Source organism: Myxocyprinus asiaticus, chromosome 48 (assembly GCF_019703515.2).
Source record: "Myxocyprinus asiaticus isolate MX2 ecotype Aquarium Trade chromosome 48, UBuf_Myxa_2, whole genome shotgun sequence".
NCBI classification, from domain to species: domain Eukaryota; kingdom Metazoa; phylum Chordata; class Actinopteri; order Cypriniformes; family Catostomidae; genus Myxocyprinus; species Myxocyprinus asiaticus.
In genome coordinates, this window is record NC_059391.1 from 8362463 (window position 1) to 8385000 (window position 22538).

The window sequence follows — 22538 nt, forward strand, 5'->3', positions numbered from 1 at the left end:
TTTAGCCCAATCAACAAGTACAATAAGTCTATTTCCATTGGCTTTTAGCGTGACACCACGATGTGGGAAAGTATATCAAGAAGTTGAGAAACCATTTATAAACACAATTATCTTAATCTCAGTATTTCAGTCTATTTACAGGATAATAACAGGATTAGGATTACTCATTCTGTGTGACACATACGTACTAATCTTTGTCTGAGATTTGTCTGGGTTGTTTTGCTAACCAGGATTAACGATTAAGATTAATCCTTTGTTGCGCCGTTAATGGTGATTATCTGTTATTCTGTCAGGGGAACCAAATTCGAACTACTAAAATCAAAATCACTATGATTTTATTAATGCAGTGTATCTTACATTTCACAGGGCTGAAGAAGTTGAAGAAGGAATCTTGTGGAACCTCTTTGGTGACCGTCCGAACGGTTCCTCTTCCTTTGTGTTTCTGTTTCTTCTTAATGATTTTGACTGTCACGTCTTTGCCCTTTTGCCAGTCAATCTTACAACTACATGATGACAGAAAACACATTGTTTAGAAACACTGGTCCAGATCCTTTTTTTAATTTACATTTTTACATTTTCGGAGAGAAATGTGAGTGGTGCTTGTCCCTACAAAAATCACCACCATGATGCTAGGGTGTTGTGGGTAGTTTTCAAGGCATTGCTATGTGCTTGCCAAGGCGTTCTGGATGGTTGCTAAGGTGTTTTCTTCTTACTGTCACAAGCCTAAATATGGCTCGGGGTTCCTTCTTCAATGCAGGCCTACAGGATTTTTTTCACCCCTTTAATTGTCCGCAAGGAGAAAATAGTAAATTTGATCATTTAGAATAGTAGTAGCACACCTCTCCTCAATAAGCCATATGATTTGAGGTTTCATTCATGCCTGTAGAATAAACGGTGCAGGACGAGTAAGTGGCTGCTCCGACAGAACACGTTCGTATTAAAAAAGCTAGACACAGCTCAATGAATGGAAGAAAATGCAGGTGTCGAGGCACTTTTTTAAAATGTTCTTTTAACTTGTCGAGGCATCATAAAAACGTGGCACTCTTGCGGAGACACCAAAAAAACAGCAAGATGCACCGCAATTGTCAAACTTAACGCATGTTTACACAGAAAAACAAATCAACAGCGTAGATGGATGCAAAAAGGCTTTTCTATGTCTGTGTACAGTTGAACGCTAGCTTCGCATCTGACTGAAGTATACTTTGGGATTTAGGGTTCTGTTGAAATCATTAAACTTAAGAAGGAACAATATATATATATTTTTTTTTAATCCTCTTTTCTCCCAATTTGGAATGACCAATTCCCACTACTTATTAGGTCCTCATGGTGGCGCGGTTACTCACCTCAATCAGGGTGGTGGAGGACAAGTCTCAGTTGCCTCCACTTCTGAGACCGTCAATCCGCGCATCTTATCACGTGGCTCGTTATGCATGACACCGCGGAGACTCACAGCATGTGGAGGCTCATACTACTCTCCGCGATCCATGCACAACTTACCACGTACCCCATTGAGAGTGAGAACCTCTAATCGCGACCACGAGGAGGTTACCCCATATGACTCTACCCTCCCTAACAACCGGGCCAATTTGGTTAGTGCTTAGGAGACATGGCTGGAGTCACTCATCACACCCTGGATTCGAACTCGCGACTCCAAGCGCGGTAGTCAGCGTCAATACTCGCTGAGCTACCCAGGCTATGATTGTTCCAAGAAGGAACAATATTAATAGTGATGCTTGCTTTAGCGATTCCACAAATTATTCAAACTCTCACCCTTCACAGTCCACAATCTCCGGTCCCTCGAAAGAGAACGGATCTGCTGCATCCGGCTCTGATTTCATCTTGTAGACTTTAGTGAGGATCGTGTTGCTGAAGTAGCTGTTGGGCTCGAAATGGAACTCTAACGTGAAACTCTGTTTATTGACAATTGTACAACACTGAAAATTAGACTTATCTAGAGTATTTATGTGTAAAAAAAAAAATAATAATACATTGTTGGTAAATAGGGTTCAGAGTACAAACCATTGGCTGTCCAGGCTCAGAAAATTTCACAGAGATGTCCTGCAAGTGTTTCAGGATTGGCTCATCATGCTCCTATAGGAGAAAAAAAAAAAAAAAAAAAAATCGATATAAGGATTATGATTAAACTAAAAATATTAGGCCCATGCAGAATCTGCACACTTGCTTCACATTTTCTGCTAGGGGAAAATCTTTAAATATGATAAAATGTACTAAGAGCTACATGTACTACACTCGGATTGGTATCTGAAAGACTGATCAAATTAGGCAAAATCGTTCATAAATGAACACCAGTGGGCAATGTGCAGAAGTTTATGAATGATGAGTTGTCGAATACTGTGAAAATCTACAGAATTCTGCAGGCCCAGATTCAGTGCAGGCTTACCAATACATACTTAAAATAAGCTGTTAAAGGAACAGTTCACTCAAAAATGAAAATTCTCTCATCATTTAATCACCCTCGTATCATCCAAGACGTGTATGACTTTGTCTTCTGCAGAACACAAACAAGATTTTTAGGAGAATATCTCAGCTCTGTAGGTCCTCATATTTCAAGTTAATGGTGACCAGAACGCAGAAGGTCCAAAAAGCACAAAAAGGAAACATAGAAGAAATCCATAAGACTGCAGTGGTTAAATATATTTCTTCAAAAGTGATATAATAGGTGTGGGTGAGAAACAGATCAATATTTAAGTTTTGTTTTTTTTTGTTTTTTTACTGAACCTCCACTTTCTCTTTCACTTCCACATTCAGCCACCTACTGATCAAGGCTGGTCGAAGGTGGAGATTTATAGTAAAAAAGGACTTAAATATTGATCTGTTTCTCACCCACACCTATCATATAGCTTCTGAAGACATATTTAACCACTGGAGTCTTATAGATTACTTTTATGCAGCCTTTATTGGCTTTTTTGAGCTTCAAAGTTCTGCCTTAAACCAAATACCCAAACCAGCCCATCTGGCACCAACAATCATATATGCGATTATCTAATCAGCCAATCGTGTGGCAGCAGTGCAGTGCATAAAATCACGCAGATACGGGTCAGGAGCTTCAGTTAATGATCACATCAACAATCAGAATGGGGGAAAAAATGTGACTCTCTCAGTGATTTGGAGAGTAGCATGATTGTTGGTGCCAGATGGGCTGGTTTGAGTATTTCTGTAACTGCTGATCTCCTGGGATTTTCACGCACACAACAGTCTCTAGAATTTACTCAGAATGGTGCCAAAAACAAAAAACATCCAGTGAGCAGCAGTTCTGCAGACAAAAAAGCCTTGTTGATGAGAGAGGTCAACAGAGAATGGCCAGACTGGTTTGAACTGACAAAGTCTACGGTAACTCAGATAACCAATCTGTGCAATTGTACATTTGCCAACATTCTATCAAGAATAGAATGTTGGCGCTGTTTTGGCGGCATGAGGGGGACCTACACAATAATAGGCAGGTTGTTTTAATTGATATTATATATATAGGGTTGGGAGGGTTACTTTTTAAAAGTATTCCACTACAGATTACAGAACACATGCTGTAAAATGTAATTTGTAACGTATTCCGTTGGATTACTCAAGGTCAGTAACGTATTCTAAATACTTTGGATTACTTCTTCAGCACTGGTAGATTTTTTTCACTTGTTTTGACTATAAAAACTCTGCCAGTACAGTTAGACAAAATACACGTTAAAAATACATTCTCTGAAAAAACTAAATATCTTATGCAGTGTTGTTTCTAAAACAAGATAAATCAAATTTATCTTGTTTTAAGGATTTTTTGATATTTTTACAGGAAAACAATACAAAAATGGATTTTTGCTCTAATATCAAAGGTCTTACTAGAAAAAAATAAATTATGATCCAATGTGAATTTTCTTGATAAAAAAATATGATCGTGTCTGGTAACCTGTGCATGTAAAATGGCTAGAAATAGCATTTTAGCTTAGCATAAAGCTGACAATTTACACAAGGTTTATTTCTATTTCTTCTGCTCCAAACTTACTTCAAACTTACTTCTCTGTCTGCTCGTATGAATGTAACACATCATAAGAAAGTGTTTCACCGCTGTTCAAATGCACTTTGGATCGCATCATTCATATGTATAAATGTTTTCCATCTGAAAGGACTAAATATTAAATGAAATAAATTACAATAAAATGCAAAGTAATCTCTACAGTAATCAAAATACTTTTTATAATTACCAATGATTTAAATTGTAAATGTAGTGGAATACAGTTACTTATATTTTGTATTTTAAATACGTATTCCCGTTACATGTATTCCGTTACTCCCCAACACTGTGTATATGTATGTGTGTGTGTGTGTGTGTGTATATATATATATATATTAATGCTTTCAATTTAATGAAAAAAAAAAAAGGCAGGGTGGTTTTCATTACAGTAATAAGTATGATCATTTTTTAGAGGAGGAAATGTGCCAGAGGTGGAAAGTAACTAATTACAACTACTTTCATTACAGTACTTGAGTACATTTTTCACATTTTTCAACTAAGTATAAATAAATAATAGTACTTTTACTTGAGTTGATTAAAAAAAAATGTAGTATTCATCTTCGCTACAGTTATTTTTCACCACAATTACAAAGAACAGATAAATACATAACATTTCTAACATAAGCACTAAATCTGTTTATAAACTAAAACGCACTGTGCGTGGTACGACGGAAGCCTGCAGGGCACCGCATCATGAGCACAGCAGCTCGCAAAAACTGCCGCCGGTGTCCTCTCTTCTCTAGCTTCTCCAAGACTTTCTGCCCTGTCACTATACAATAACTGTAATACTGTGATTTTCTGCATATATCATTTTATTCTGGAAAGGAGCCATTCATTCAGGTATGAGAAAACAATCTGAACATGTTTAACTACTGATCAAACTTCACTTGTTTTTAAGGTAGCCAATGTTTTAACGGTGTCAAACATTAACACAATGTAGTTTGACATATGTAGGGATATCTTGTTTACTTGCTACTATATGTCTAAAACAAACTTTTTAAATACCTTAGAAAGACACAATGCCAATAGTGTCAGAAATTAACAACACCACCGAAATTAACAAAAATATCCCCGAAATTCAAAATATGGAGGCAAAAAATGCCCACGCAATGAGTTCATGCGTTTTATTAAAAATCTGATATAGTTACAATTACATACATTGTGATCTTCTTTTGACTTTTCACTGAACATTATTTTTTTTCCCGTCATCTGGTTCCTCGCACCACCACGCGCACAGATGGTCTCTCCCTTCTATCAATCCACATCAGTTCATATTGTACTCCCACGTTAAATTCTGTAACCGTTCGCCCCTCTTGTTCAAAATTAACTGTCCTAGTGCGTGACACTCTCGCTCATGGTGCTGTACTGTACTTCACTGCCCTGCCTCACCCGCTAGAGGCCAAAAGTCTGCAAGGGATCAATCATATCTCTCACTAAACACTGTGTGAAATGTTTATTTTTGCCTTATTTTATTCAGTTGGCATGTAGGAGTTGATAACAGTTTGCTTAATAATCTCATTCCATATCTGGATAATTGCTGCAATATCAAAGGGGATACATTTCATCCTCTGTGATATTGCATTATATTAGTTTTGTACAGTATGTTAACTTAATAGCCAAGATACTTGGACATACATGAATGAGAATAAACCTGAAATAGGAATGTGTTTCAATCACAATGAACATTATGTAGTTTAGAGATGATTTAGAGACATTTAGAATGTTACAAATGGCTATTTCTATTTAAAGAAATTTTGTATTCTTAAAACTTTGTTTGTCCAAAAATCCTCTTGCAGCAATGCAGGTCTTTGGCATTTAGAAGCTGCTAGTTGAGGACCTGTGAGGAGTCTGTTTCTCAAATTAGACACTGTGATTTACTTATCTTTGTTATGCATCTGGCCGCCCACTTCCCTCTCTATCCTGGTTAGAGATTATTTTTTTCTAAACAGTAATGCATGGAATAGCCTTCATCTCTCTAAAACATAGACTTCAGGAGAAAATAGAATTTCAGGAGAAATGTTTCTTTTTTGCCTATTTTTAAAACCAAAATTTTACTTGCAAGTGTAAAGCAACTTGTAAGAACTCAATACCTCAGCAAATGGGGAAAACAACTCACTGTATTGTGATTTCCGCATGGTAGCACAACCATTTTCAATTGGTCTAATTATAAAAATGTTTTCTTGAGTACCAAATTAGCACTTTAGAATGCTTTTGTAAGGAATAGGTGACACAGTATATGTTGGCCATCATGGCTCAAGAAAAAAATGGAATAAATACCACTTAAGACAACTATTCAAACCGTAATAATAATTTCCGATTAATGATTTTGGCAGTATTTTTGATCAAATTAATGCATCCTTGGTGAAAGGAAGCATCTATTTCTTTCAAGAACGAAAATGTCTTTGTGTTCTAAAAACTGAAGCATATATACTACACTGCGTGCCCAATTATTAGGCAAGCGAGTATTCTGATCTTATCATTATTTCCATGCACATTTTCCAACTCCAAACCATATAAACTTGAATGCTTATTGGATTCAATCATTTTCAGGTGATATATATTTGTGTAATGAGGGAGGGTGTGGCGAAAGTGACTAACACCTTATATCAAGGTGTGCATAATTATTAGGCAGCTTCATTGCCTCAGGTAAAATGGGCCAAAAAAGAGATTTAACTGGCACTGAAAAGTCAAATATTGTAAAATGCCTTTCAGACAGATGCAACACTCTTGAAATAGCTAAATTATGAAGCGTGACCACCGGACAATCAAACGTTTTGTTGCAAATAGTCAACTGGGGCACAAAAAACGCATGGAGAAGAAAAGGTGCAAATTAACTGCAAAAGACTTGAGAAGAATTAAGACTTGTGAAGCTACCAGGAACCCATTATCCTCCAATGCTACCATATTCCAGAACTGCAACCTACCTGGAGTGTCCAGAAGTACAAGGTGCCAAGTGTTCAGAGACATGGCCAAGGTTAAGAAGGCTGAAACTCGAGCACCACTGAACATATTCACTTGAAGCGCCAAGATTGGGCAAAGAAAAGCCTGAAGACAGATTTTTCAAAGGTGTTATGGACAGATGAAATGAGAGTGACACTTGATGGACCAGATGGATGGGTCTGTGGCTGGATCACTAATGGACACAGGGCACCACTTTGAGTCAGGTGCCAGCAAGGTGGAGGGGGTTACCGGTATGGGCTGCTACAGTGCATCCGGAAAGTATTCACAGCGCTTCACGTTTTCCACATTTTGTTATGTTACAGCCTTATTCCAAAATTTATTAAATTCATTATTTTCCTCAAAATTCTACAAACAATACCCCATAATGACAACGTGAAAGAAGTTTGTTTGAAATCTTTGCAAATTCATTAAAAAAAAAAAAAAAAAAAAAAAATATATCACATGTACATAAGTATTCACAGCCTTCGCTCAATACTTTGTTGAAGCACCTTTGGCACCAATTACAGCACCAAGTCTTTTTGAGTATGATGCTACAAGCTTGGCACACCTATTTTTGGGCAGTTTCTCCCATTCTTCTTTGCAGGACCTCTCAAGCTCCATCAGGTTGGATGGGGAGCGTCGGTGCACAGCCATTTTCAGATCTCTCCAGAGATGTTCAATCGGGTTCAAGTCTGGGCTTTGGCTGGTCCACTCAAGGACATTCACAGAGTTGTCCCGGAGCCACTCCTTTGTTATCTTGGCTGTGTGCTTAGGGTTGTTGTCCTGTTGGAAGATGAACCTTCGCCCCAGTCTGAGGTCCAGAGCACTCTGGAGCAGGTTTTCATCAAGGATGTCTCTGTACATTGCTGCATTCATCTTTCCCTCAATCCTGACTAGTCTCCCAGTTCCCGCCACTGAAAAACATCCCCACAGCATGATGCTGCCACCACCATGCTTCACTGTAGGGATGGTATTGGCCAGGTGATGAGCGGTGCCTGGTTTCCTCCAGACATGATGCTTGCCATTCAGGCCAAAGAGTTCAATCTTTGTTTCTCATGGTCTGAGAGTCCTTCAGGTGCCTTTTGGCAAACTCCAGGAGGGCTGTCATGTGCCTTTTACTGAGGAGTGGCTTCCCTAGATCTGTGCCTCTACAGACAATTCCTTGGACTTCATGGCTTGGTTTGTGCTCTGACATGCACTGCCTTTCCAAATCATGTCCAATCAACTGAATTTACTACAGGTGGACTCCAAGTTGTAGAAACATCTCAAGGATGATCAGCGGAAAAAGAAGGGTGGCTATATTGGTCACTGAATATTTTTGAAAGGCCAAAAATGTTATTTAATTGTCATTTTGTGTTATTTATTGCTGCGCCTACTCTAAAAATTGAGAATAAACAATTGAGTTGGGAAAAATTCTTTTTGTAATTTAGCTGCCTAATAATTGTGCACACGTATATATATTCCCCTGAGAAAGACAAAACTCACTTTTTCTTTGTTAAACATTCAGGTTTGAGGTTCAATAACATTTTGGATTGACTGAGAGCATTGTGTTTGTTAAACAATAAAATTAATCCTGAGGAATACAATTTGCCTAATAATTGGGCACGCAGTGTATATATAATTTTCATAAAGTAACTTGTAACGTAATAACTTGAGTCGTTTTTCTGCAAACTACTTATTTACTCTTACCTGAGTCATAATATTTCTCAGTACTTCTACTTGTACTCAAGTGAATTATTTCTTCAACAGCAGTACTTTTAAGTAAAAAAAAAAAAAAAAAAAAAAAAAGAGTACTCTTTCCACCACTGAAATGTGCTTAACTGTCATAAAAATAGGCTTTGTTTCCTCTATGAAAAATAATATTAATTTTTCTTTTTGGGGTGAGATAGGACCTGGACATTTCTTTGTGCAAAGTAATGAGAATATGACAGCTCACCTGCAGCATTTCACCCAGCATATCCACATGTTTAAAGATGGTTAGCCAGAATTCCGGGATGCCTTTCAGATCAACGGCACTGGCTGAATCTGCCTGCTTCTCCTCCAGAGCAGCTTTCTTCTGCAAATCCTCCTAAAGGTTAAGATCAGTTTATTGATTTAACCCTTGATCACAGCACTCACAAAGATGCTCCAATTTAGACATTACACTCAGGGCATCCATACAAAGGTTTGCCAAGAAAGCCTAACACTTTGAAAGCTGGAATTTATTTACACAACACTGTTTCATTACACCATGTTTGATCCGATTCATCAAACATCATTTGTATATATAGTGAGTATCATACTCAATGTCCACTTACAGCAAGCTCCTCTTCCTCCTTGTCACTTTGCCACTCGCATTCCTCATCTGTGGGTTCAACGACCCCCGTCACGATCTCTCGTCTCTGAACACAAAAGAGAATTGTCTCGTGCGACATCATTTCCAAGCACATGACATCATCATTCGAAATGCAGACCACTTATAGCATTGCCTCTGCAAACAAGCTCAAAACCAAAACCAATAGTTCTGATTTCACATGCTCGTTTTGAAACATCAATGAACATTTCGCTAAAGTCTTCAACAAGAAGACTGACTTCCCTTAATACGCATTGTGGTTTGGGTGAACTATTAGCCTGTCCCCAACCAAGGAAATGGCCAGACTAGAATGAGGGCAGTCGGTCATTCGTTCTGGTGGGTTGAATTTAGCACATAAATGGTGACCGAACAGGCCACCACAGGGCATGAAGGTCAACAGTCGTGCTTTAGAGAAACCACAGACAGTAACAGAAGCTGTTTTCTTTGGACAGGCTCAATTTTGGGGAACACTGGACAGACTTATTAAAAAGCATTGCTCAGATATTGCAGGTGTTTGAGGGGTTAAACACGCAAGAAAAACAGTTCTGATGTTGTAATAGACACAATGAGCATGTTTAAACAGAATGCTTGGTATTGCAGAGATCAACCTGCAGTGCATACCTTGTTAAAGATAGGCTGGTAGAGCGCAGAGTACTTTCTCTCCAGTTCATGAACTTCCTCGTAAAACTTGGCCTCAATGTTGGCACTCTGGAGTTGGAGTCTCTTCAGGGCATAAACTCTTCGCTTTGCATTCTTGGGAAGTAGGCTGAAATTCGGTACTCTGGATAGAAAACAGCCAGGGAACAGTTTTAGACATTAATACGATAAAAAGTTTACAAAACTTTACAGATGCTTACAAAACACAAGTTTACAGATGTTTACAAAATGCAACAAGTTAACAGATGTTAGCAAATCATTACTGATGTTTACAAAATACAAGTTAACAGATGTTTAGAAAATGCACAGATGTTTACAAAACACAAGTTTACAGATATTTACGAAACTTTACAGATGATTACAAAATACAGTTAACAGATGTTTACAAAACTATAAAGATGTTTAGAAAATGCACAGACGTTTACGAAACTTCACAGATGTTTACAAAATGCAACAAGTTAATGAAACACAACAAGCTAATGAAATTTTAAAGATGTTCACAAAACGCAAGGATAAGAAACTTTACAGATTTTATGAAACTTTACGGCTTAAACAAAAAGTTCATTAACTTTACCAATGTTTACAAAACACATTCACAATGAAACTTCACGGATGATTGTAAACAACAAGTTTATGTAACCTTACAGATTTTTACGATTCATAACATGTTGCTGAAACTTTGCAAATGTTTACAAAAAACAGGTACAAAAAGAATGCACCAAGAAGGAATGTGTTGTAAAACATATATAAAGAGACCTCAGAAAACACCTAAAAACGTGAAAAAAAAAAAAAAAAAATCCTACTTTTCTACGTCAAACAGATAAATCGCTTACCTTTCTACCTGTAAAAAGTCCTCTGGTTTCTCAGACTGAGAAGTTTTGTTTCCTCCTTTGCCTAAATATACAAAAAACAAAAAAAATAATAAAATAAAATAAAAAATAGAAAAGAGTTACTTTTGGTTGGTTTCAATCTAATTTACATGCAAATCCTTTCCACCTTCAATGTATTTAATGCTTCATATAAATCATAAAAAAGTTTTACAAAATACAGAACTCATATATGATCATAAAACAAAATGCAAAACACACCTTTGGCTTCACTCTTTTCATTTTTTCTTTCCATTTTTCACTCCTCAGCTAATTTGCAAAGACAAAATGAAGATAAAAACTTGTCATGGTTACATTTAAAAGCCATTTGGGTCATGCTTTCATCTGTTCATTAAATTGTGCTCCCCAAAAAAATTATAACTCTCCTTTCTGCACGTATACCTAATTGTCTTTTTTTTTTAATCCTCTTTTCTTCCAATTTGGAATGCCCAATTCCCACTACTTAGTAGGTCCTCGTGGTGGCACGGTTACTCGCCTCAATCCGGGTGGTAGAGGACAAGTCTCAGTTGCCTCCGCTTCTGAGACCGTCAATCCATGCATCTTATCACGTGGCTCGCTGTGCATGACACCGCAGAGACTCATAGCATGGGAGGCTCGTGCTACTCTCCGCGATCCACGCACAAATTACCATGCGCCCCATTGAGAGCGAGAACCCCTAATCGCTACCTCGAGGAGGTTACCCCATGTGACTCTACCCTCCTTAACAACCTGGCCAATTTGGTTGCTTAGGAGACCTGGCTGAAGTCACTCAGCACGCCCTGGATTCGAACTCGTGACTTCAGGGGTGGTAGTCAGCATCAATACTCGCTGAGCTACCCAGGTCCCACATACCTAACTCTCTTCAGATCTAGATGCACAATGCAAGAAGACACAAAGTTAGTATCCATGTCAAAGTATGACTAACAACAGTGTGGCTTGAAACGCTATAGGTGATGACGAACTTTACATTTATATAGTGCTTTTCTGACACTACACTCAAAGCGCTTTACTCGGTGAAACAGGGGACTCTCCTCAACCACCACCAGTGTGCAGTATCCACCCGGATGATATGACGGCAGCTATAGTGCATCAGTACACTCACCACACACCGCCTATCAGTGGAGAGGAGAGAGTAGAGTGATACAGCCAATTAATGGATGGGGATTATTAGGAGGCCAAGATTGGCCAGGACACCAGGGTTACACCCCTACTCTTTACAAGAATTGTCCTGGGATTTTTAATGAACACAGAGCGTCAGGACCTCAGTTTAACGTCTTATCTGACGGACAGTGCCTTTTTACAGTATAGTGTCCCCATCACTACACTGGTGCGTTAGGAACCACACAGATCGCAGGGTGAGCACCCCCTGCTGGCCTCACCAACACCTCTTTCAGCAGCAACCTAATTTAGGTGGGTTTTGAAAAACAGTCTATATAAATACTCTGGTGAAAGAATAGGAACTCTGGTAACATGCTTTAATAAACTAGAACAGCTGCATGGTTACTGCAGTCACTGTACTGTCATGCATGTGTCTATGGCAGTTAAATGCCCCATGCACATGTATCTGTCAGCACCTGTATTGCAGCTCCGTTTTAACATTAAAAACCTTCGAATGAAGTAGTTTAAACACATTAAAACGACGCAGATCGTTTCCAAAATACTACATACACATATTCAGCTCTATTCGCGCTCAGAATAATGTTTTCTTTGACTTACCTCCACGTTACGCTCCACACTGTCGTCACGCTTCTAGCAGACGGAGAAGTGCGATGGCATGTTGCACCATACTCATCTCTCATTGGACGAATCGCTGTCACGGGCCGTGTGAGTGGGCCAATCAGAGATACGCCTTTTTGTATTGCGAAACCTCATTGGTTGCGACAGTCTCATCGCGTTAGAGGAGCGCATTTTGCAGTGTGTAGTGCATACTGTAGGGTAGGTCTATTTCTGGCAAGTTTACCACCTAATTAACACATTTTGGAAATTATAAAGAGAAATATTGTACATTACATACTGTAATGATTTGTCTGTGTTTAAATTATATGCTTTCGGTCTAGGCTATAATATAATCGATTTTTTAACAGGCTGAGTGCGAGTTTAATGCCCTGTTGTGCTGATCTCAGAACAGTTTTCAGTCAAGTTCTGACACTGCGTTGCGGTTTAAACAAGTGCGTGACAGTTCTCAGATCAGCCAGAATGCGCAAAGTATGAATTTTGACATTTGACATGGTCAGACAATTTTTGTTTTTATAAATAAACTTTTAACAACTTCAGGTCAGCTTATTGACTATAGTGCAAAAGGTTATTATTAATGTTTCATGGTACTACACTCTAAAAAAATGCTGGGTTAAAAATAACCATTGCTGGGTTATTTGGTAACCCAGTGCTGGGTAAATATTGGACAGAACACACACTGGGTTATTTTTGACTTAACTTGCTGGGTTATTTATTTTAACCAGTGTGCTGGGTTGTTTCTTGACACGATGCTGGGTTAAAGTGACTACTTTTTAAAGGTTCTTTATTTTAGATAATCTACTACTACAAATAGTAATAAGCATGTTATGCTTATTTTAAAAAAACAAAAACAACAAAAAAAATGTTTCACAAAAATTCAAATAAACAACAGTATGCATGTACAACATGAAATTATTTTATTTAATTAGTAAATGGCCAGCAAAAATGATCATTTTATTCTGAACCAGGCAGGAAATAAAAAACTATTAAAAAACTTTTGGATGACAAAATAATAGCAAATAGTTATTTTAACAGAATATCAAATTAAATAAATACTATCAGTATTTTTATTTAACATTTAATTTATTTAGTCCAGCATCAAATAATTCAAACAGTGTTTAATTAAATTTTCGGAACAAGGCAGTGCTTTAATTATTAAGAATGTACATGAATTACTAAATTGTAGCAAATCAATTCACAATACACCAAATAAATAAATAAATAAAAATAGATACATACATGGATACAAAATACCTGCATTAGTTAGTTTAATAAACAATTTAGTCCTCAGCAGCATAAATGGAGGCACACTGCTGCAAAAACTCCCAGGCAGGGGCGCATTGTTTTGGAAAGTGGGTGTCAAAGCAAAAAAAGGACTTAAAACAAACATCTACTGCCTTGAGGAGAGTCTGCTCTTCTAGGGCTTCCCCATTCACCACCACGAAAAACTGTCCACCAACTCCAAGTTCTAAGACAAATGGGAAGGGCTTCTCCTCCCTTTGTTTTAGTAGGTACTGCACCATGTTGGTTCCAGACTAAATAAGAAAATAACATAAAACGTTAAAGTGCATGTACTCCTTACCAAAAAAATTGTTACAGGTTTAGTGCACTTGATGAACAGCTGTAATTTAAAATAAATAAATGAGCCTGCTCTGGTGTTGTTTTCACATGTTCTACTTACTGGTTGTACATCAGTGAAAGAGGTTCTGGCTTCCTCAATAGTTGGCCGGAAGGTTTTGTTGCCAATCTTGTACACTGATGGTGGAATGATCTGAGGTAAAATTTTTAGTGCCATGGTGCCTTTAGTATCTAAAAGGAGATAAAAGTTAATTTCAGTGATCCGATCACAAGTGATCAGCACTAAATACAGGTGTAAATGGGGCCCAAAATGTTTTGTAACTGGATCACAAAAAGCATATACTATATGGAGGTCATCAAAACACAAGTGACCACATCACATTTTAGGTGTAAACACTAGTCCATCCTCAATGCGTCCTAGACAGTAGCTAAAATACCCCTCTCAGCTCCAAAACAACCGCTGCACTAATAAGAATTTTAAATGTTGCTGGCTTTGTGTGGCTTTAAAGGAATAGTTCACCAAAAAGTTTGAAAACTTCTTTCACAGTTTTCTCATCCTCATGCCATCTCAAACTCATATGACTTTCTTACTTCTGCAGAACTCAAACAAAGATATTTTGAAGGAGATGTCTGTTTGTCCTTTTAATACAAGTCAGTGGGGTCTGAAATATTCAAGTTCCAAAACTGACCTATTACATATTGGTTTGGAGCTGTTGTGGCAAATCCAGTGAGCCCTAAAAAGAGCAGTTGCTTTCATATACTGCTCGACCTGGTCCTGTGGTCTGGTATAGTTTTTTAGCCATTCTTTTAATTGAATTGCTCTCTCGGGAGACAAAGTTGATGCTGTTGAGAGGTAAGTTGGCAAAGTGAAAAGTCATACTGGTTAATTTACATCAGCTGTATATGTACAGTGCCCTCCACAAATATCGCCACCCTTGGTAAATATGAGCAAAACAGGCTGTTTATCCTCTTGCTCTTTCATTCAAATATTCACAAAAATCTAACCTTTAAGTCAAGTAAAATGATTGAAAAATCAAAGTAAATAAATGTGGGGGAACAATCCACAATATAATTTTACTGGAGTATAAATATGAGGTGACACACAGGCCAAATTTCTACAGTCATAGAGTACAGTATTGATGTGCAAAAAAAGGTCGCTGAGCTGCACAAATCAGGACATCTCTAAGTAAGAATAAGTAAGAAGTTTATATCTACTGGTAATGTTAATAATGAGAATGGAAAAGGACATGTGTCAGTATTGACCCCATACATAGTGAGGAGAATAGTTTGAGTGGCTAAATAATCTCCAAGACGAGAGTCATGGCAGAAGCAGGTAATCACACAAGCCCGTTCATTCGCTCGCTCTCTCGCTCTCACACACACGCACCCTTGTTACCCCAATAACTGATTAAAAGCACCATTATTATTTCTAAAGTGACACTATCAACTAGCTATGAAGTCTTGTGCCAAATTACACAGCAAAAAAAAAAAAAAAAATACTTTTACCCAGTATTTTTGTCCTGTTTTACTGTAAAAATATCTAAACATTCTTAAAACTAATTTTCTTGTCAAGCAAAATGGCATAAGATATTAAGTCTGACTTTATTCTTACAACAAGAAAAATAATCTACCAATGGGGTTAAGAAAAATAAACTTGTTTTCCCAATGAATTTAAGTTGATTTTTCTTACCACATTGGCAAATAGTTTTTCATTGTTTTAAACAGAAAAGTTAAATGACAGCTGAGATAGATAATGTCGGTCAGCAGAATAAAATAAGATGAATATACTCACAAAGCCATTTCCTTCAGGGTCACGGAGACAGGGAAATGTCTCTACTAGAGACATGGCCATTGCCTTTTTTGGTCTCTGTTGATGGTCTGTATTATGATTGCCAAATAAGAGAGAAAAACATTGTTTCAAAATAGATAGTCTCATTCTGTCTTGATTTGGGTGAAAATACATGCAAATACAACGTATTTATACTTACGTTTCACCATATTTCTCAATAAGATAAGAAACAGTAATTTGCACCATTGCACGCCTTTGCTTGGTGGTAATTTTATTACTCTCTAGACTCTCCACAATGGAGGGTCCATGTGGTGCTTTCATCAGTATTGCACGGATATCCTGGTACATCGCAGAGTTGTCAGTAAACTACAGTATCTTACTGAATGCAAATAGGAAATGTTACTTTACAAAAAGGTACTGACAACAAATTTAAAATAGTTGTCAGTAGTCATGCTTTTCCTAGTTGTCAGGAAACATAACAAACGTGTCATCTGGAACAAGATTAAGAACAAATGTTGGCTGTGTATTTTCCGATGCAGTGTTGAGCTGTGGTGGGATATTGTTCTACATAACAAAAAACCCCCAAAAAACAATGTTTAGGCAAATACAATATACAGTATTCTATATAAAAATGTAAGTTAACTTAATGCATTTAAAATGAACTGAGAAATTGATAAGGAATACTTGGAAATACATATCATATTTCATATTGCACTTTTTGACTCACACAACTGCCAAGCCTGAAATGTGCACAAATTCTATGTCAAAGGTCTACTGGTTCTGACCCGTCTCCATAGCTCGCTTGTGGACATGGGCGCCTCTGGTTTCACAGAACTCTATGCATGCTTGGAGCTAGATAATGATGAAGCTTGCCTCCAAAAAAAAATATCTTCCCCAACCTAGACTGTATTTGTTTGACAAAATGTAAACTGATTTTATAAATAATTTTTGAAAAGCCTTCAATAACACTAAACACTAAGAAAACTTTATTTGGATTAAACCAGATATGGTTAGATTACATGGAATTAAATGACATTATATTTGACCATTTTAAACAATAACTGATTTCAGTTTTTTTCAGACCATTACAACACCCTGTATCGGAGAGACACATAAAACAGTCATCATTCTTTCTGAATGACTGAACTGTATGAACAGGATGATGATCAGTCAGATCATCTTTGCTGTGTGTTGCACAGCAAAGGCAAATAAATGTTTTTCAAATCCAACAGTGACTAACTTCTCAGTCACTAATATGAATTTGGAGTTAAAAGCCAAGCAGTGTCTTATACATCCAAATTGTGGGTCACCACTTGAACAGTAAGACACAAACACTGTCATACCTGGCCTATATGTTGTTCCCTTAAGTTTTACCCAGGCTGGCACATACACCTCTGTGTAGGAAGCCTCCTTGGATTTCATCACATCTCTCAAGATCAGCGAGAATAGTGCTGTGACCTTGGCCCACATCAACAATGTGATCAAAGACACCTTCAGAAAATAAATTGTAACACAACATTACTTGATGTCTAATGGCTATCGTCTTACAGATATTCCTGAAGTTGCATGTGATATGGCTTATGCGTTTAAAGAAGCCATGCTTCGCTTCAAATCGCATAGTCCAAAACTGCACCAATGGCCCAAGCTGTCTTATGGCTCTTGGATAATGCAACATGAAGTGGTGTTTAGGTTTCAGATGTTGATGTGGGTACAACTCAAGAAAGAGAGTATGGTGTTCCTCTATTAGCCACTTCAAGTAGATTGTACTCTTGACAGTGAGAGATGGAGAAAAAATCAATTTCATGCAGGAAAGAAGGAGAAGCAGTAGCTCCCAGAACCTATTTGACTCTGGGACTAGATCTCCAACCATTAGAGGAAGCAGTCTCAAAAGGCACCACATCTGTGCTGCTGTCTGCTTCATGACCCCATCTTTGTTACGCAGGTAATGCTTTGTAATCAAAGTGGGCTTGTTGTGGACATCACTAAAGCCATAGTCAAAGCTTGTGATCCTGTAATTTAGTGTGTCTACAGTGAAGTGTTGGAGTGGTGGTGGCGTAGTGGACTAAAGCACATAACTGGTAATCAGAAGGTTGCTGGTTCAATCCCCACAGCCACCACCATTGTGTCCTTGAGCAAGGCACTTAACTCCAGGTTGCCCCGGGGGGATTGTCCCTATAATAAGTGCACTGTAAGTCGCTTTGGATAAAAGCGTCTGCCAAATGCATAAATGTAAATGTAAAGTGTCCTTCCTTAATCAGTGAGTTTATGATCAGCTTCATCTCATAACTCCCTACACCTTCTAAGATGTCATGCATAATGTCTGGCGCCATGTTTTTGCTGACATCAAAAAAGTGGAGATCACTGAGGGCACTTGCACGTTTTAGGCCAGTGTCTGAGACACTATCAAGACCAATGTCTCTCTCATTGGACTCAGCAGTTCGGAGAATTCCACGGTCTTCTTTTACCTGTACCCTAAGAACTTCTTTTGGAACACGGCACCACCGGCAAGCAGAATTGCTTGCAAAGCTTTCAGTAAATCCAAGAACTGCATTCAGCCCCAAATTATCACCAACAACCTGGCAGATGCTGACTTTTACTGTTCCCTCAAAGGATGATGTTTTGATATCAACACCCTCTTTCTCTAATGATTTCACATCCTCCACTATGGGCTTTAAAACGGCAACAATGCCATAGGTTTTGGCATCATACGTTTTGTAGACTGCCAGCAAAAATAGGGAGGTAAGGCTGGAAAGCAGCTCTTTCGGTATACATTTGATAGCAAAATACATAAATCCTAGTTTGGACCTCAGATGCCGGCTCATCCGAAACACCATGACCAGTATGATCGCAATCCTGAGGGCAACGGGGGATAGAGACAGATACCCATCAAAACCAGAAATTACTGCTATGGCAAAGAGAATATTCCTTTACTACCCCATGCTGCAGGACCGAGACCTGAACAACAAGAATACATGGGTAAGTGAAATGCAGCCAGTTGATGATCCAAGTGTTTCATGTTGGCTTTTGTTGATAGCATTTGTTTGAAGAATTTGTTTGATATTTGAAACATTTATTTAAATTGTCTTGTCACAGGTTACTGTGTACTCACAGCTATACAAAAGATTGCAAAATGTGAGATCCCCCCAAAAGACCATTCCAGATGGGAGACATTCGAAGAGGCGCCGTCTTGAGCAGCCAAGTGACCCAGATGAATTTGATTCAAATTTTTGAATGGTCCCTTTTTCTTAAATATGTAAATCCCAAAAATATCACACTTCTCACTAGTTGAAATAAAGCTAGTTTTATAGATTTATAGCAAAACAAATATCATCACTCACCTTTACTCATATACTGTCCAACGTCGTCCTCCTCTCGACCGTTACGTTTTGGCTTTGAACAGCGCGAGAAGACGAGGAGATAACCCAAGCGCTGGGTCAAATATTCCAAGTGCACTTTGTGTCAACCAAGGAACCCAAACGCTGGGTCAATATGAGCCATTACCGAGAATACAACCCAGCAAAATAGGTAAAAATACTTAACCCAGCGAATGGGTAGAAAAAATATCCCATCATTTTTTAGAGTGTAATAACACTGAAAAGAGAATTCAAACTTAAGGACCTTGATGGGTTCCCACACCTTTTGACAAGTTAATTTCAATGACTTTCCCATTCAATTATTATTAGGCCTAGGTATTTCACCTACTACAAAAGGCTATTTCAAGCGGATGAGATATTTTAGCATAATTTAAAATGTCAGTGGTGTAGTTGTCTGAAGAGGTGGGCATACTGTGAATTTATGAAAGACCCCCCCCCCCCCATGCACATGCATGGTAATTGCTTATTAATGTTCCTTTCATTAGTCTACTATGAAAATTACTCTAATTAATAAACTACTTCATACATAATACACAATAAACATTCATTCACTCTTATATGAGTGTAGTAATGTTCACATTAACATGTTATCTTGTATTACCATATATCCTATGAAATAATTAATGGTTATTTTTTTTTTGTGTACTATAATGTGCTTTTCTGTGTATAATGAAATTGTTTTCCTACTAAGAAAAATATATATATACATATAGATTTATACATCAGTAAAAGGCAAAAAAAAAAAAAAAAAAAAAAAGACATTTGATATAATTACGGGATACAGTTGTCCAGCATCTGCAATTTGGAAGACCCATTTGTGACTGACTTTTAACTTCCTGGCTGATGTCTTGAGATGTTGCTTCAATATAGCCACAATTTTCCTTCCTCATGATGCCATCTATTTTGTGAAGTGAACCAGTCCCTCTTGCAGCAAACATCCCCACAAACATGATGCTTGCCACCCCCATGCTTCACAGTTGGGATGGTGTTCTTCGGCTTGCAGTCCTCACCCTTTTTCCTCCAAACATAACGATGGTCATTATGGCCAAACAGTTAAATTTTTGTTTCATCTGACCAGAGGACATTTCTCTAAAAAGTACGATCTTTGTCCCCATGTGCACTTGCAAACTGTAGTCTGGTTTTTTTATGGCGGTTTTGGAGCAGAGGCTTCTCCTTGCTGAGCAGCCTTTCAGGTTTTATATATATATACGTTTAGCAGGGAAATAAATTTACAGCGCAAATTATGGTTACTCCAGGGTTGCTTGTGCATTAGCATTAGACGCTGGAAATGTCCCGCCCCTTACTGAAACGGAAAATATGATTGGTTAGCAAATATCCAATCGCGTCTGAAATGAACGTTCTGATTGATGGATCAGATTAGTCGGACTGTCTGTATTGCCTGTGCCATCAGTTGCGCTCTCGCTGCTTCGTGCGCGTTTAGAGAGAATCACTGTACACTTTTTTAAAATAATAACAACAACAATAATAATAATAATAAAAACACAATTCACTCAAAGGTGCTGCAGCATCTTGCAGTAGACTGAAAAAGTTCTGGGTCAAAAGCCTACTCGTTGTTCTGGCGGCCGTAGGTATCATCACTTATTTCAGGTGGGCATGCGCAAAATCCTAAGAAAGATAGGTGGGCATACGTTGTATGCCTGCATATGCCCTAGAATATAATACTGTGTGTAGTCTATTCACTATAGAAATATCCATGACTTTTAAAAGTTTAATGAATTTCCATGCCTGGAGCTGACAACTTTAAAATTCCTTGATATTGCCAGGTTTTCTATGACCATGGGAACCCAGTCAATTATTATATGGAATAGATTTTTCTTTTTTTATGATCGAGTCTGGTGCGTCACCGTTAAAAGTCTGCAAAGAATTTAAAATATTTTACGTCACATTTAGAATCCGGATCAAAGCGTTCCATGTCTACTGCTTGTGCGTTGAGGTTAAAACTGTAAGTGTGGTATGACGTCACGGCGATGGGCGGGTCTAGTAAATTACCCTTATCCAAATGCATTCAAAGCTTACACTTAAAGCAGGCGGCGGCAAAACGGTGCGTCTTCTAACCTGAAACAGTAACCCACATCGTCAGCTTTTCAGGAAGAGACGGCGAGGTAAGAATACAAATTCATCCACTTCATCTTCTATTTGGCATGATATATAAATATAAATAATATGGCTGTTCACCAGTAAGTAGGTGAAAGTGCACCAGCACACCCCCTGTGGTGTGTCCTATGCTGTGAGACTGACAGCAACGCAACGCAGCTTTTCTTTGCATTAAACTAAACTGAGTGTCATTTATGGTGTGCAATAGGCTTTTGCATTTATGAACGCATGTGCATTGACATCCTGACATCCAAGCGCACCTGATGAATGTTGCATAATACACAACGAGGTCAATGGGTGCCCGGGACATGAGAGGGTCATTTTAAAAGGCTATCAGAATAGGCAGTTATTATAAAGAATGCGTATTTGTTATATATCATTCGTTGTGTTTACAACAGCCCCTGAATATTTGAAAAAAAAAAAGTGATATTGGTTTACTTGATATTTTAAATTTGATAATAATAATAGCAATACTTGTCAAAGTGATACCACAAGTTCAAATCAGTTACATTTCCCTGCACCGGAAGTCGCGCGAACTGAACAGAATCAAAACATTAAATAGCAAGACGGTTATTCTGCTCGACCTATTATAAAATTAGATATAGGTCTAGCTAATAATTGCGTGTGTTTTCGGTAGCTAGCCTAAATAATAATAATTATGATAATACAAAAGATATTTCGCTTTTGTGTAGAAACAACTGAGGGAATACTCGATATTTCCTCTTTCTACCGTATAAGAGACTATTAATTTTGTACCTGTTGCATTAGAATATATAATATAAACTTATGAAAACAGATTGTGACCTATAATGGCGTTAAGCAGTGTGAAACATCAACACAGTCCCGTGTCACCAGCGCGCGACCTTTCCCCTACTTTCCATCCGCACCGGCACGTCATGTGATCACAGCTGCTGGGGGGACGGATGACGGTGAGCAGTGTAAAATATGACTTTGAATACATAACATAGCCTACATAGCACCCTTTCCAAAACATGACCTTCATGAGGTGTATGCTTATGAGGCTCTTGCTATATGATGATAATATCATTCTTATAAACATGTCTAATGATGCATTTAGTTATAAATATCATTGCAAGTGTGTGCATGATCCTTTGGTGAAGTTTAGACAGGTGTG

At 38.0% G+C, this 22538-nt stretch overlaps 2 protein-coding genes and 1 long non-coding RNA gene across 6 annotated transcripts in view; 1 reads left to right on the top strand and 2 right to left on the bottom strand.

Moving 5' to 3' along the window:
• The window catches only part of LOC127437844 (nucleosome assembly protein 1-like 4), a 29000-nt gene extending 16392 nt beyond the window's left edge, over nucleotides 1-12608 (bottom strand). For both annotated transcript variants that reach the window (XM_051693061.1, XM_051693062.1), the window contains exons 1-9: nucleotides 12530-12608; nucleotides 11036-11083; nucleotides 10781-10841; nucleotides 9912-10071; nucleotides 9256-9339; nucleotides 8895-9026; nucleotides 2020-2091; nucleotides 1771-1910; nucleotides 358-503 (exon numbers count right to left, since the gene is read on the bottom strand). In XM_051693061.1, coding sequence (XP_051549021.1) covers nucleotides 358-503; nucleotides 1771-1910; nucleotides 2020-2091; nucleotides 8895-9026; nucleotides 9256-9339; nucleotides 9912-10071; nucleotides 10781-10841; nucleotides 11036-11069 — 829 coding nt within the window. In that variant the 5' untranslated portion in view covers nucleotides 11070-11083; nucleotides 12530-12608. The remainder of the gene's footprint in view (nucleotides 1-357; nucleotides 504-1770; nucleotides 1911-2019; nucleotides 2092-8894; nucleotides 9027-9255; nucleotides 9340-9911; nucleotides 10072-10780; nucleotides 10842-11035; nucleotides 11084-12529) is intronic.
• Nucleotides 12609-13521: 913 nt separating this feature from the next.
• LOC127437849 (uncharacterized) lies at nucleotides 13522-19685 on the bottom strand. 3 transcript variants are annotated; one of them, XR_007896624.1, is made up of 4 exons: nucleotides 16114-19685; nucleotides 15918-16003; nucleotides 14229-14356; nucleotides 13522-14082 (listed from the first exon to the last, which is right to left on the bottom strand). It is a non-coding gene; the product is annotated as an uncharacterized LOC127437849 (long non-coding RNA). The 3 variants fall into 3 exon arrangements; XR_007896623.1 differs by adding an exon at nucleotides 14815-14968 and having other exon boundaries at nucleotides 15918-19685; XR_007896622.1 differs by having other exon boundaries at nucleotides 15918-19685.
• Nucleotides 19686-21078: 1393 nt separating this feature from the next.
• LOC127437839 (carnitine O-palmitoyltransferase 1, liver isoform-like) overlaps nucleotides 21079-22538 on the top strand; it is a 24462-nt gene continuing 23002 nt past the window's right edge. Inside the window, exon 1 of the mRNA XM_051693055.1 lies at nucleotides 21079-21411. The gene's annotated coding sequence lies outside the window, so the exon portion shown is untranslated. The remainder of the gene's footprint in view (nucleotides 21412-22538) is intronic.